The sequence below is a fragment of the Centruroides vittatus genome, unplaced genomic scaffold, assembly GCF_030686945.1.
Source record: "Centruroides vittatus isolate TY-2023 unplaced genomic scaffold, ASM3068694v2 contig_7, whole genome shotgun sequence".
NCBI classification, from domain to species: Eukaryota; Metazoa; Arthropoda; class Arachnida; order Scorpiones; family Buthidae; genus Centruroides; species Centruroides vittatus.
The window spans coordinates 4113052-4127887 of record NW_027122442.1 but is presented as its reverse complement, the minus strand read 5'-3'; the positions used below and the strand labels follow the sequence as shown (position 1 = coordinate 4127887).

Below are 14836 nucleotides of genomic sequence, written 5' to 3'. Positions count from 1 at the left end.
AGAAAAAAATCATAGAAATCATAAATTGATTTTTACAAAAATTCAGTTAAAATAACTATATTTTCATAAATACCAAAAACAGTATAAACTTTAATCTTTGTGTTTTTATTCCATATCTAGTCATCTCCACTTCACTGAGTTTCCATTTGTTTATTTATTATCATGAATAAGACTTAACACTAGTTGTTGAATTATTTCTCAGGCTAAATTGAAGGTAATTTTTAATTAATTAAACATCCAAATTTGTCCTACAGAGTGGCAATTAAGCCACATTCCTGTGTAAATATTAATAATTAGAAATTAATTTTGTATCTAATTAAATAATGATGGTTGGATAGATTCTCAGTTTATCCCATTATCTTCTGTTATGCCTGGTAAAAGTGACGAGGAGAGAAGACAATATCAGAGAGTGGAAACGACAATTAAAGACAGTCACTTCCAGTTAAAACAGGCTCACCACAGTATGAATAGAATAACTTTTTTCAAGGCAATTCAGACAAAACCTTAACTGTAAAAAGCAAACAATGCAAAGGTGAAAAACTAACTAAACATAGGCTAACTGCTGGATTATGCATCAACTTTTGCAATGAAAAGAAATCACAATCATTATCTACATTGTCCTTTGTCCTTAGTAATACATTTACTAAAAGTTCATTGTCTTACCTGAATTAAAAGCCATTTAAGAATAGTAATACTGCTTCAATAATCATATATATAAAAAGAAAAGACATTACATAAAATGAAATATACTCAACTTTTCGTGTTCACAAGTCTATGCAGAATCTCAATGAACATAGAGTATATTTCATTTTACTTGATATGCTGTTCACTTACTATTCATAGCAGTATTGAATTGAGGCCGAACTTTTAAACGCGAAAAGGTGTACGTCAGACGTTCAGCGCCGCTTTCCTATAAGCCTAGAAATTTGACAATGGCATTTGGAATGTCGAACATGATTCCACTGACTATCCAAACACCATTGTCAAACTTCTATGCTTACAGGAAAGCGGCGCTGAACATCCGACGTACACGTTTTCACATTTAAAACTTTGGCCTCAACCTTGCTATTATTTCTGCAATAACTTATTGAAATAATGTTTTAACTGAATGATATCTTTCAGTTTCAGTAAGAAAATAAAATTGTGAAAAAATAAAACAGCACAAAATCTGTAAACATGAAAAACTGAGTGGGTTTAATAAGTAAGAAGTTTTAAATTCTACAATAAATTACATACCTCAATTTTTGGAAAATCTGTTAAAATTTGTGTTAATTTATCATGAAAATTTTGTTGAGTAAATTTCACTTTTCTCATATAAAACTGTCGAATTCTTGAAATCTTGTAGTGTTTATGAACTACAGTCGGAGTCTTTCTCTGAGTCTTCGATAAAATAATATTAACGAAGTCCTGAAATTAAAATTTAAAAAATATAGTAAGAAATAATTCTATTGATAAAAATTGGCATAAATATAATTATTTTAATAAATTACTATGCAATTAGTATTACCACATCCAGAAATTTTTGAGTGTGGAAAAAATCTACAATGGTGCAGGGAAAGGGGCTTTCAGATCAGTGTAAATTTAATTCATTCAAATTTTGCAACTTTTCATTATATAAACATGTGTCCTAGTCAAGCAATGTATAGAACATGGCAAAAAAGCATAATTTTCAGGGAAAAAACAAGTTTTAAAAAATAAACTAAATGCTAACAAGTAAAATCTTCATTACATCTGACTCCACAAAATATATCCCACATGACACCCCTCTATATTTCCACTCTCTCAACCTTTCAAAACCAAAATTTAATAGCATCAATCTCCCTTATACACAAGCTACCATGCCAAATTTTGTATCATCATCATAACTCCATCCTGAGATATTAAACAAAATAGACACTAACACATACATGAAAATTCCCCCCCCCGTTTTTGAGCTTTTTGAATTCAGAGGGTCTGAAAATGTAGAGATTTGCAAAAAATTCAGTGTGTCAAATTTGACATAATTCCAACACTTTCCTTTGTTATGTATACGTAATAGCCAAGAAAGAAAAATATGCATTAATTTGATTAAAATGAGTGTACCAATGAAACAAATTTAGTAATTAATTATATATTATTATATAATTAATTAGTAAATTTATTTCATTGGTAAACTCATTATATTATTATATAATGCATAATAGTATGGATAAAGCTTTTTATAGTAACCACATGATATTCTATTAGAAAAAACAATCTAACAAGCCTGTTATTTAAAATGCATTATCATGCATTAACTATGCTTCAACGGGCAGTATAGGCTACTTAATTTGTAAAAAAAATTAGCTACTTTTCTCGAATTTCTTCAATCTTTACTTTCTAATAGAAAGTAATCCATCATGTTTGGCGAGGGAATTTCTAGTAAGAGTTTAAAGTTCCAATGTTTGTTAATTTTTCTTGTAGCACTTATCATTTTTGATTATAAATTTAATTTTGTGATGTTTGTAACATTTAATCTGATATGTGGCCTTATTCATAGAAGGATCAAATGGTGTTCCATTCACACTTCAAAAATAAATAATGATATCTTAACATTTCGCACACATGCTCACAGAATTCTTTGGACGTGTCTTAATTTCTTTTGTTTTAATGCATCTCTGTTTAGAAACAAACAAATTTTCAGAGAGTTAAATAAATGCAACTTATGAATAGAATCATTTAAAAAACTCAGTGTTCTGAGTGAGAGCTAGAGATTTGACCTTTATACTCTTTGTATTCAGAAGTTTGTTTCAACATAATTATTTGAACAGCAGTTGTTAAGCATGGAGTAAAAGTTCTACCAATGTGATAGAAATATTATCAGATATTAATTTGCATATACCAAATGAAAATATGTGAGAGAGGAAAGAACAGTGATTACTGTCCTGTCCTTTCCACTGTGACCCATTTTCCACAGTGGCAATGGTTTGTCTTCTACCATGTGAAGAGAAAAAGCTACTTTAGATGAAGAAGAGCATGATATTTGACATAAGATTCTTCACAAAAATAAACTGTCTCAAACCTTGTGCTCACACAGTACACTCAAGATCTTTTTCACACAAAGAGGCTGCAATTGTGAGAAAGGTAAATAAAGATCCTAAATTAAGCGCTCCAAAACTGTGTCCAAAATGGAATCAGGATTAGGAAAGAAAGTTCATGTTACCGAATTAAAGGTTAAGTAATGGTATTCAAAGTTCATTCTGAAGTGGTTAAAAGAATTCTATAGAGAGCTGAATTCCACAGCCACATGATCTGGTAAAAGCCACTTATCAGCAAGACCAACCAAACAAAAAAAAAAAAAAAAAAAATGAAGTTTGAGAAGGAACCCCACTGACAAGGGTGAGAACAGGTAGAGTCATATGATTTTCACAGACAAAAGCAGGTTTAACTTGCACAGTTCAACTAGATGTGGAGGAAGCCCAACAAAGAATTAAAAGCAATGAATACGGTAATATAAACATAATGGTTTAGTGCATGTCAGTTAGTAGTGTGAGAAATTTGGTTTTCATTGAGGATACCATGAATAAGGAGAAATAGCTTAAAATTTTGAGGGACAATTTAAAGTGAAGTGCCAAAAACTGGACATTCATGATAGATTTATGTTCTACAGGACAATGATCCAAAGCATATGGCTTTTGTATTTTTGTCCTAAAGTGCTCCATCCCTCTCCTCAGTCCTGACATAAATCTCATCAAACATTTGTGGAATAAACTTCAAAAAGAAATAAATAAAACTCCCACTCATTCAAAGAAACACCTCAAGAACAGGCTTCAAGAGGGATGTGCAAAACTACTGAAAGATTTCATAGAGTTGTGAAAAGCATGCCTAACATTGAACAAGAGAAGTATTAAAAATCCAGCAATGAATTGTGTAACTTTACCCAGAAAAACGTTAAAATTGTATGTGACACCACCTGTTATAAGATTTTATTACAAAAAACTTTTTATATTATTAATTATTACAAAATGGCAAAAAGCTTAATTTTGAGGGTAGAGTTGAGTTTTATAAAACATTATAAAATGCTAATAACAGGCAAAATCTTCATTAAGTCTGACACATGATCTCCCCACTCTTGACTTTTAATTACCGAAGGTTAACTACATACTACTACTATGTACTATACAATCAACTATATAAAGATAACTATGATGTTTAGAATAGACATCACTTATTGTTAGCTATGTGTCTTAAACATCACTCAGGAAGATAAATTGTTTATTCAAAAGACAAATAAAAATTTATTTATTCTATGACAGATCACCCTGTTCTGTTCTCTCATCACCTTACATACTGTACAGTGTTGCCAGTGCAACACCTGATGAGCAAATGGTTATTGTCTAAAACAATGAAAAAACTACAATACTCATGTAATTATTATTATTATTTTACTTTGATTCTAAAAATGACTAAATTAACCTATATTTTCGAATGTCATGTAAATAATACAGTACACAAGCCTAAGGTAATAGTCTCATTTTTTGTTCCATTATTTAGAATACAAAAGATGAAAAATCACTCACACCGGATGACAAATAAATCGCACTATAAATCTATTGTCCAGTAATATGTTGTCAGTAATATGTACACTGAATAAACTTTTTCAGGTTCATCTTGAATCCTGCTTCAGGTGAATCTCATTATTTTAACAATAGAACACAATCACGAAAAAAAAAATAAAAATTCAAATGTCTGTTAAAAATTGAATCAAGTTTTAAAACACAGAATTTATTGGAGCACATGCTTTAACATATGAAAAATAGAATAAAATGCCATGAATCAATATGGGAATGCACAAGAGGTCCTACAACTAACAAACAGTAGCTCAAGTCCATATAAAGCCTGCCAATTAAAAGTTCCTCCTTGTAATGGATATGTGTGCTGTTTAAGTTGCTTTAAAAATTTCTAAGGCTTCTAAACATCTAAGCTGGTCAAGTGTGGTGCATCGTTATTAGGACGCTAGTCTGTTGTATGTGTGCCTCTATCCATATCAGGGTCAGCTGCGTATATCGACATGGCCATAGAGAGCCTTGACTGAGCTCAATTCATGCTCTGAATGATATGTTTGGGACCTCAACAGAGCTAGAGCATACTCATAGGAATAAAAAAGTCAAAGGAACCACGCAACACTCCTCTCTACCTTGGCAATCATTACATGGCTCATTTTTAGCAGACATTCAAATTTTTATTTTTCTGCAATTGTGTTTTATCAACAAAACAAGATTCATCCAAAGTAGAACTCAGGAAGAGCCCAAAAACATTTGTGCAGTGTACATATTACCAATACTGAACAATAGATTTATAACTACTCACCACACTGAATTAATGATAATAATGCACTCAGAACCAATTACCAAGGTAGAGGGGTCCCCATGGGCAGCCCTGTTTCAGGAGACCTTTGTGAAATGGTAATGCAACAATTAGAGAACAAAGTCCTCCCTCATTTCTTCCCCAATATAGGAGGTATATTGATGATGATATTACTTTTTGGAAGACTGTTATTGATGTAACAGCTTTGGTTCATTCTTTTAACAATAATCCCTATGGGTTGATCCTGGAAATGGAACAATCCAACCCTACCAAAGTGCATTTCTTGGATATAAATATTAGAGTGGAAGGCTCAGGCTTCCACACTTCGGTGTATCATAAACCAGGGTCCATGTCGTCATACATATCGGTGGGGTTGTGCAATCCAGTTTCATACAAGATTGCGGCCTATGAGGCCTTTATCAGAAGAACCTTTACACATTCTTCCAACACCCAGGCTCTCAATACTGAACTAGCATCTATAGTGTGTGTAGCCACAGCTCACAGTTATCACAAACTTGCCCGTAGGCTGATACAACGTTATCAAAGTATACATTCAGAACACACACGGGGGTGAACCAGCCCATTGATAACCAACCCAATGACACAGAACAAATACCCATCACCTTTAATCTGTACCTAAGATCCTTATATGCTAAGGTTGCCAGGAAATGCCGAGTACGTCTAGCTTTCAGGAGGTGCCCAACTATTTTTAACATCTTACGTAATGGAAAGGACCGTCCTAACCCCAGCAGGCTCCCCAGAGTGTATAGTGTCCCTATAAGGGATAATGATACGATAAAGACCTGATGTACATAAACTCTACTAAATGCTCCATGGGCATCAGAATACAAGAACATCAGGCAGATATTTGTCATGCGAGAACCTCCATGGCCCTTGCTACTTATGTAACAGATTCAGATATAGTAGCCGACTTTTCCCAGGCCAATTTCATCCTCGTCGTGCCTCCCACCAAACACCTCAAATGGTTAGAGGCTATGCACATACAGTCAAACCTGTTTTTATGCGGTTTTTTTTGGTGCGATTTTTTATTTGTGCAGTATAGTTGGCGACTAGTCTCGTGCGATTTGTCATGTCTCACGTTGACTTATTATAGCTAAATAAACTTATTATAGCATAAATGAACTTACTGTAGTAATATTATTGCATGAATATGCGAAAAATGAAAATAATTTATTTTTTAAGTCAACAAAACACCACCTGGACAAAAATATGTAAAACAGACGATAGACGAGACGATGCAGTCAAGTGCTGACATCTGATGTCAATAAATTCTATTTCGTACGGTTTTGAGTTATTTTCTATGTGAGACTTTTTTTATGCGGTCCCTATTGACCACATAAAAAAAATATTTTTTTAATTGTGTTGCGAAAACCATTTTTTATAGCCACTCATGAAGTTTCGTGCAATTTTTTTTATGCGGTCCCTATCCACTGCATAAAAACAGGTTTAACTGTATTTAAATCCAGCCTCACAGCTATGTACATAAATTTTAGAAAAGATGGTTTTGTCATTGACCTGGCAAAAGTTGATTCACAACTCGCTCTAGCCAATTGTTGTGTCTGGGCACACCAACTCGTGCATGTGTGACATGGTTTTTTTGTAAATTTTTTCAAACCTATAATCGAACTCTTATTTAAAAGTTGTTCCATAATCGAATAACCAAATAGTTAAGAACCTGATGCGAGCCCCTTCTGGGCTCACATCAGGTTCTTAACTATTGTTTTATCATCACACCTTAATTGGTTCAGAGTGCATAATTATAATAGGTTTATAATGCGATTTATTTAGAATACATTTTAAGTGACAGAAATTATTAAAAATTTGGCCCTTTGCACAGATAGGAGACTGTTTATAGGTGCCCATAAGGTGATACAAAATCTTACCAACAACAATTACATATACACCTATCCCTCGTTTTACATGGTACTTCTTTTACACGTTTTCGCTTTTACACGGTTTAAAAAATAAATGTAGAAAATAAACTGGCTATGATCAAAAAGAACAATTTTTAACTCTAATCTACATCTATATTCCAATCCACCTTAATTATATGTTATAGTTGACATTTAGGATACTAGGTGACAGTTTTATTTCAATCCGTCAAATAGTAACCGATAAACCGATATAGGGTACTCCCCCATACGCATGAAGTTGCATTCATTGCACAGTTTTAAACCAGAAAATTTTAATTTTTCATATTCATAAGTAACAAACGATTACATTATTTTTAATTACATTTTTTACATTACATTACATTACATTTTTATGAATCTTTCAGATTTTATTTTTTGTTCCTTTGTACTTTGTATTTAATTAATAAAAGAATATATTTTTTTTTGCCTTTCAATATTTTTGTTTGATTTATGTACCTTTAAAAAATTGAAAAAAATTCATAATTAATAAACAACGAAATTATGCGTTTTTTTGCATACTTTTCGATTTACACGGTTTTACATTCAAAAAGATACAAATTCGATTTACACGTTTTTCTCAGGAACCTATCTTCCGTGTAAATCGAGGGATAGGTATATTTTTCTTTACAAACTAGTGTTACCACCCCTCCGGTTTTCACCTGGACAGTCCAGGAATTGACTCACTGTCCAGGTAAACTATTAATTTTGTATGGGAATTTCATAGAAATTGTGAAATTACGATGAAACAAAGTTCTTGCAAATATTTTTATAAATTTACACCATTTGAACAATGAAAGACACCTCCACAACACTCCTACTCGACAAGCTCATGCAACAGCCATATCTGGCCATGTTACTACTCTGTTTATGCTGACATGTGATGCGCAACATGCCACTTCGCATTGTAAAATGACATTGCACATGCGTCAGGAACGTCTGTTTAAACAAACCTGACCTGCCGCAAGGTCTTGGACCTGTCGTCCGGGTTGGCAATTTTGTAAAGATGGTAACACTATTACAAACAGAAATAAAACTGGTTGAAGTTTACCTTGGTAGCCCCAATGGCCATGCTTCGGTTAGCTTAGGTTAACTACATTTTTAGTAGATGTTTCCTTTTTTTCTTTTTAGGTATTCCTTTCTTTTGTCTACTAAAAATGTAGTTAACCTAACCTACCTAAGCTAACTGAAGCAAAGCCATTGGGACAACCAAGGTAAACTTCAACCTAAAACTGTTTTAAGCAAACAGGTATATACACCTGCTACATATGTTAAACTTTAAAGAGTAAAATTTTTAACTTCCTTTTAAAAATATGCAAAAAATTGCATTAGTATGTCGTCATCATTATTTGTCTGCCATGTTGATTCATTCTAGAACATTTTTTTTAAAAGTTCTATCAAGAATTTTTAGCTCTCCAAGAGTATTAACTCAAATGGCATACCACTTACATTTCCACAAAATCACGAACTGAGTGAAATACCACTTTTTACACACAGTAATTCATTTTTAAAGAAATATCTGATTATCATCACCACTGGATTACAATTGATTAGGAAAGAGTAAATATAGCCATGTTTTGTCAAGTCCCTATCGAAAAGAGATTGATTTATAATTATAATTTTTTCGAATAGTGTAATTTCTATTCTATTCCTCTCTACGTATTTATGCTTCTACCTCGTTTAAGTCATCGTCTTCACTTTAATTAAGACAAAAAGTTTAACTGTAAAAAAATTAATTATTTGTACAGTAATATTTGTTCTTACCTTAGCAGCTGGGACAACTGCAATCTTTTTAAAGTTATAATGAGACATTTTTAACGATTATTAAATATATTACAATGAAATATATACTACATAACTATACGAAAACTATAAATGATCTCAGCACGTGGCCTAAACAGTGAAATTCTATACGTGTTGCCAGATTCTCTGAATATTTTTGAATTAAAAAAAACATATATATATATACTAATTCGAAAAATTCCAAAAAATAATAATATAATTTCATTAAATTTTATTTTAAAAATAAAATAATATAGAATATTTTCAAAACATTAACATTTAACCACTTTTTTTTTTTAACTCTTTCCGCCCTGTGGGCACTAAGAGGAGCCTCTTATAGTAGGCCCATTATGGGTTCGGCCAGGCCCACAATGGGGCGACCGGGTGGTGAGGGACGGGGCCCGACATATCCGAACGGACCACCCCCGAAAAATTCCTGGGGATTATTCGACCCGTTCGGATTCGATCCCGGGTCCCCCAGAGCGGTCGGCTGCCACCTTGACCGCTCGGCCATCCGGCCGTTCTTTCCGCCCTGTGGGCACTAAGAGGGCCTCTTTTAGTAGGCCCATTATGGGTTCGGCTAGGCCCACAATGGGGCGACTGGGTGGTGAGAAACGGGGGGCGGCATATCCGAACGGACCACCCCCCGAAAAATTCCTGGGGATTATTCGACCCGCTCGGAATTCGATCCCGGGTCCCCCAGAGCGGTAGGCTGCCACCATGACCGCTTGGCCATCCGGCCGTTTAACATTTGGTATCTGGAAAATTAGAGATTGTGTAATTTTCTGAATGTTCCATATCTTCAATTACTGTGTATTATAATAATATTGATAATTGTTAATAAAATTCTGAAGCAATTGAGTCATGTGCTTGTCGTTTGCATAAATGTGGTTCGAATTCAGGTCTTATATTTCGGAAACTCTCATAAGTAGTCGGACTCGAATGTGTTGGACCCCGTCTTTTATCGCATGTGTCATTGCGGGTCTGACCGAACGTGAGATGAGCATTAAACTAGATCTTTTAATTGCAAATTTTAAAAATAGTAATTAGAAGCTGTATTTCTAAATCCAAAGTTATTTTTCAACCGGAATGTGCCGGTATGCCTCCTGGCAGATAGCATAAAAAGGTATGCATAGTAACGACAGTTGCTCGGTTAGAAAAATTCTATATATTTAGGTGAGAAGTCTGGTAACCCGCACTATAAAAACGAACAAAACGAACTGGGCCACTCTATCGGCGCTGTGGACCGATTGGAGCAGACGTAAATACCAAATGGACGGGGACTCCTTCTTTCGTTGGATGTCATTTTTCAACAAACAGACAATGCTGTCTGGTTGACGGGCGGATGGCCGAGCGGTAAAGGTGGCAACCTACCGCTCTTGGAGGATCGGGGATCGAATCCGGATGGGTCGAAAAATCCCCCTGGAAGTTTTCGAAGGGTGGTCCGTCTGGATATATCGAGCCCCGTCCTTCACCACCCGGTTGCCCCATTGTGAGCCTGTCCGAAACCACAATGGGCTTTTTTATTTCTTCTTTGAAACCGTGTTTTCGTAATTGTTAGGCTATGAACTCCAAAGTTGAGTTTGATTAAACACTTGGCTTTATTTCCATCTTTATTTAGTTGACTAAATAAAGATGGAAATAAAGCCAAGGGTTTAATCAAACTCAACTTTGGAGTTCATAGCCTCATAATGGGCTTGCTAAAGAGGCCTTCTTAAGAGCCCAAAGGGCGGAAAGAGTTTTAAAAAATCCAACATATATATATATTAATACCAGAATTACCAACAACCGGACTTCACTAACAAATTTCAACATGGGCTACTAAATTTAACTAGCCATTCATCAATACAAATCACAAAGTGGGCCTGATGGAAGAGCGGCTAAGGTAAACAACGTACCGCTCTGGGAGATCCGGAATCAAATCTGGACGGTCCGAAAAACCCCAGGGATTTTTCAGGAGTAGTCCGTCCCGGATATGACTGGTCCCATCCCTAATATTGTGAACCTGGCCGAACTCATAATGGGCTTGTTAACTCTTTAAGCTCTGAAAACTTCCTCCTTTTCTGTTGCTAATGACTGAATTGTTTTTACCTTTCAGGGCACAAGGGAAACTTGTATAGCAAAACCAGTCTAACAACTTTTCAATGGCCCGACTTCGTCATTAACGGATAAGGCCGATTTAGGCCGACTTCGTGTTTAAAGAGTTAAAAAGGCTTTCTGAATACTCACAGAGCGAAAAGAGTTAAAATTATAACAAAAAACACAATCCATTAGACTAATAAATTCTTAATGAACCGTTTTCAGTTATGTATTCTTATGCGTTAGTCGTTACTCGATTACTGGTCAGGACGTAACGAGTATTGAATGGATAATAACGAATTGTCATTGATACTGTATTACACTTGGCGCATTTATTTATAAAGTTGATCAGCTGAATAAAGCGAGTGATAAACCCCGTTTCATTCGAAACGAACTGTCATTGCATTGCTTATTCAGTTGTATGAAAGCGCTTAATCAGGCAACTCACCGAATAGTTATTACTCATGCATAGTTGAAATTTCTACTCACTCATCAGTAGAATTTCATTGGATTTGTGTTTGCTTAGAGAGTTTGTTTTTATTGTTTTGTTTTCGTTTTTAGTGAGTTTTTATTTTTATTTTGTTTGAATAGATGTTGTTCCTGGTCAGATTAAATTAACCAAGTTTGAGGAGTGTCATTACAACAGTCGCCTTTTCAACTATAGTCAAACCTCGGTTTTCGAACGCCTCACTTTTCCAAGAAATCGGTTCACGAACAGAATTTCGAACTCGTATTTGTCTCCGGTCGTCGAACAACCTACTAAAAGCTGACCACAGATTAGAGAGACAGACGGTCAATTCCCCATATTTCCTACGTTAAAGAAAGTCGGCAGCCAATCAGCGACAAGACTACTGATTCACATAAGGAAAAGATATTATTTCTGTTTTTCGGTACGCGCCGCAGTTGAATTTAAAATTAAATTAATAAAAACCGCGTTAATCCAGGAATTCTGTCTTTAAAGATGCTTAAGTCCTCAAATTAAATAACCAAATTTTATTACATATAATATCGTATTATATTACACGCAATATCACATTGTATTTGTAGCATGAAATATTGCAATTTTTAGCATGAAATATGGCTAAAAAAGTAGAATTTAGGGTTTTATTTGGGGGACAGGAATGGACTAACCACTAGCATCCTTAAATTATAATCCTAGAAAATGTAAGGCTGCTTTTAAAATTATTTTATTTCGATAAGAACAGTGTATGAAATAACAACGTGGATTGGGCAAATTTTGGAACGTTGGTGCAAAGTTTGAAACGGAAAATAGTTATTCTTTTAACGAAGGAATCAAAAATTTTCATTCAATTTCACCGGTCATTTTTTAGTTAAAGACAGTATTTCACCGTTCTGAAATATTATAAATAAAAAGTTAATTTACGGCAACGCAACACGAGCGATCTGCCAAGAGGGAAAGCTCCCGGGAGGTCTTTTATGGAAAACTAGCTCTTATTTAGGTGCACCATGTAAATGCAGAAAATGATTTATTTATCAAATTCCGAACACAAGAAGATGATCGAGGCAAAATTTTAAAAAAATTATATTGATTATTTTTTTAATTCTAATTTTTACGAAATTCGAACATTGTTGACGCGTCTTTTAACGTTTGTTTGAAATTCGTCACACATGACGATTCGCAGTCGATGGTCGTCGATTCGAAAGTTTTAGATTTAAAAAGGGAGATGCAGTAAGCATTTTGCTTTCCTATTCCACGTAATTTAAGCTTTTGTTTTCACTCGACTAATTGCATTTTTTTTTTTTTTTTTTTTTTTTTATACAGAGAAGACGTTGGAGTGGTTTCGCAGGAGGTTTCGACGAAAGAAGGCGGTGGCGCCGGAGGGAGGGGTTCCTCGGGCGGCTGCGACAGCGCGGAACGAGTCGGAGAGACTCGTACCACTCCCGAAGAGACGTTGAAGGAGCGGGTGGTCGACCGTGTCTCTTGCCAATCGATTAGTTGGGTGTGGGAAAAGGCAGCGGGTGAAGACCTTCCCTAAGTGCGCGTGGCGTGGCATCCTCCCGGAGTTGAGATTATGCGACGCTACAATCTGAGTTCGTCGCACTTGGTCAAGGTCTTTGGGGGTCATCCGGCAGCACCTTGTTGTGAAAGACGTAGGGAGTGACGGCTCGTTCGAATTGTCACTTCCTGTTTTGTCGCGTTCTGCCTCTACGTCTGCCACGGACGCCACTGCCTTGCAGAAGTCTGGACGGGAGGAATCGGAGAAGAGAGCCGCCCGAGTCTCGGGACAGTGGTATCTGTGGTTTTCTTACTGCGGACGGCTGCGTTTCCCTTGTCCTACCTAGACGGTAATCCTCTTCGATTTTCCCCATCCTTCACCCGGATGCGACATTCTTATCGGATTAGATACTTTTCACCCGGACTGGACACCTTTTCTCGGTCGACAACGGATTTGACTCCCGATTGTGACCACCCTGACGTGACACGTTTACTCATCGGACGCGACATTCGGCCGACCTTTTATCCCAAACAGCTGTTATGAGGATTGAGCTTCCGGTTAGGGTAGGTTAGGTCAGATCCTTCGCTCTTCTCATAACACTGTTCGGGAAGGAAGACTGTCTGATAAAGGTAATTATGTTGACCTCAGATAAATGAACTTCTCGCTTTCTCATTGTCTTTGTGTTTTGTAGGAACATTTGAGAAGGAGATTTTTCTCCCTCCCCAACTTTACCAAAGCGCCCGTTTATCATACAAGTGAATATTTCCCGAAATCTCCGATGGTAAGAATTCTCTCGTTTTATTTTTTTACACATCTTATTCTCGTATAGTAATTTACTGTTTTTCTATTTTTAGACATGCCGAAAGATGTTCTTCGATCACACGCGGACACATCACTGTACACGAAGATATACACCGTTTCACCTTTACTCGAATTCTCGCATTCATGCACTTACACGTCCTCGTAACAACCCGAACACTCGCTTCCCACAAATCCAACTCCTGGGTCCTCGTCCCGGGAAGCGGAAACGCCAATTTTAAAAATTAAAAGACTAAATTGGCGGCCGAGGGGCTCTGGTAATCACAAGTTGCATCGATTAACATACGCATTCGGAAAATCTACATTATTATTTAACGAACATTCGGCTTTAATAGACACCTCCTCTTCCGAATTATTTCTTTAAATCTAGGTTTTACTGTATTAACGAATTTGTAAAAAGAAAAAAAGTAGTGGTTTATGACTCTCTTAATTGCGCGAAATGTATACATTTTTCGATGTAAAAATAAGTAATATCAATAAACCTCTGAAAACCTTTTCTATAGGATATTGGGGTAATGATTTTAAAATATCACCTGGCAATAATGGGATCAATCTTCATAATTTACAGTCCAGTCTGAGATTTATCTGTATGCCGAGTTTTGCAGTAGGCTAATCAAACAATTCTAGAACAGCATATACATTCTAAGAATTCCATATGATCGGTTTCTCATTTCCCGGTTCTTTGCTTGTCCCGGGATTTCGGGAAAAAAGTGAACTGTTTCCTGAGATATAATTAATTATTTTTAAGATATAAAGTAAATACTGAAATCGAATGATATAATTATTTTTCATTTTTTAAAGTAGTTTAATACGTTCTGCAACCTCCAAAATAACAATAATACTGTGTAAAATATGTATTAAAAATTACCTTTGAATTACGTAGAAATTTTCACAAATAGTTTACAATAATATTTTGTATTAAGATTTTAAAAATATGGTTCT

At 35.3% G+C, this 14836-nt stretch overlaps 1 protein-coding gene across 1 annotated transcript in view; it reads right to left on the bottom strand.

Annotated features, from left to right (window-relative positions):
• Non1 (nucleolar GTP-binding protein 1) overlaps window positions 1-9160 on the bottom strand; it is a 55802-nt gene extending 46642 nt beyond the window's left edge. The window contains exons 1-2 of the mRNA XM_067276524.1: window positions 9021-9160; window positions 1237-1407 (exon numbers count right to left, since the gene is read on the bottom strand). Of these exons, the coding sequence (XP_067132625.1) occupies window positions 1237-1407; window positions 9021-9068 (219 nt within the window). The 5' untranslated portion in view covers window positions 9069-9160. The remainder of the gene's footprint in view (window positions 1-1236; window positions 1408-9020) is intronic.
• Between the last annotated feature and the right edge of the window lie 5676 nt (window positions 9161-14836).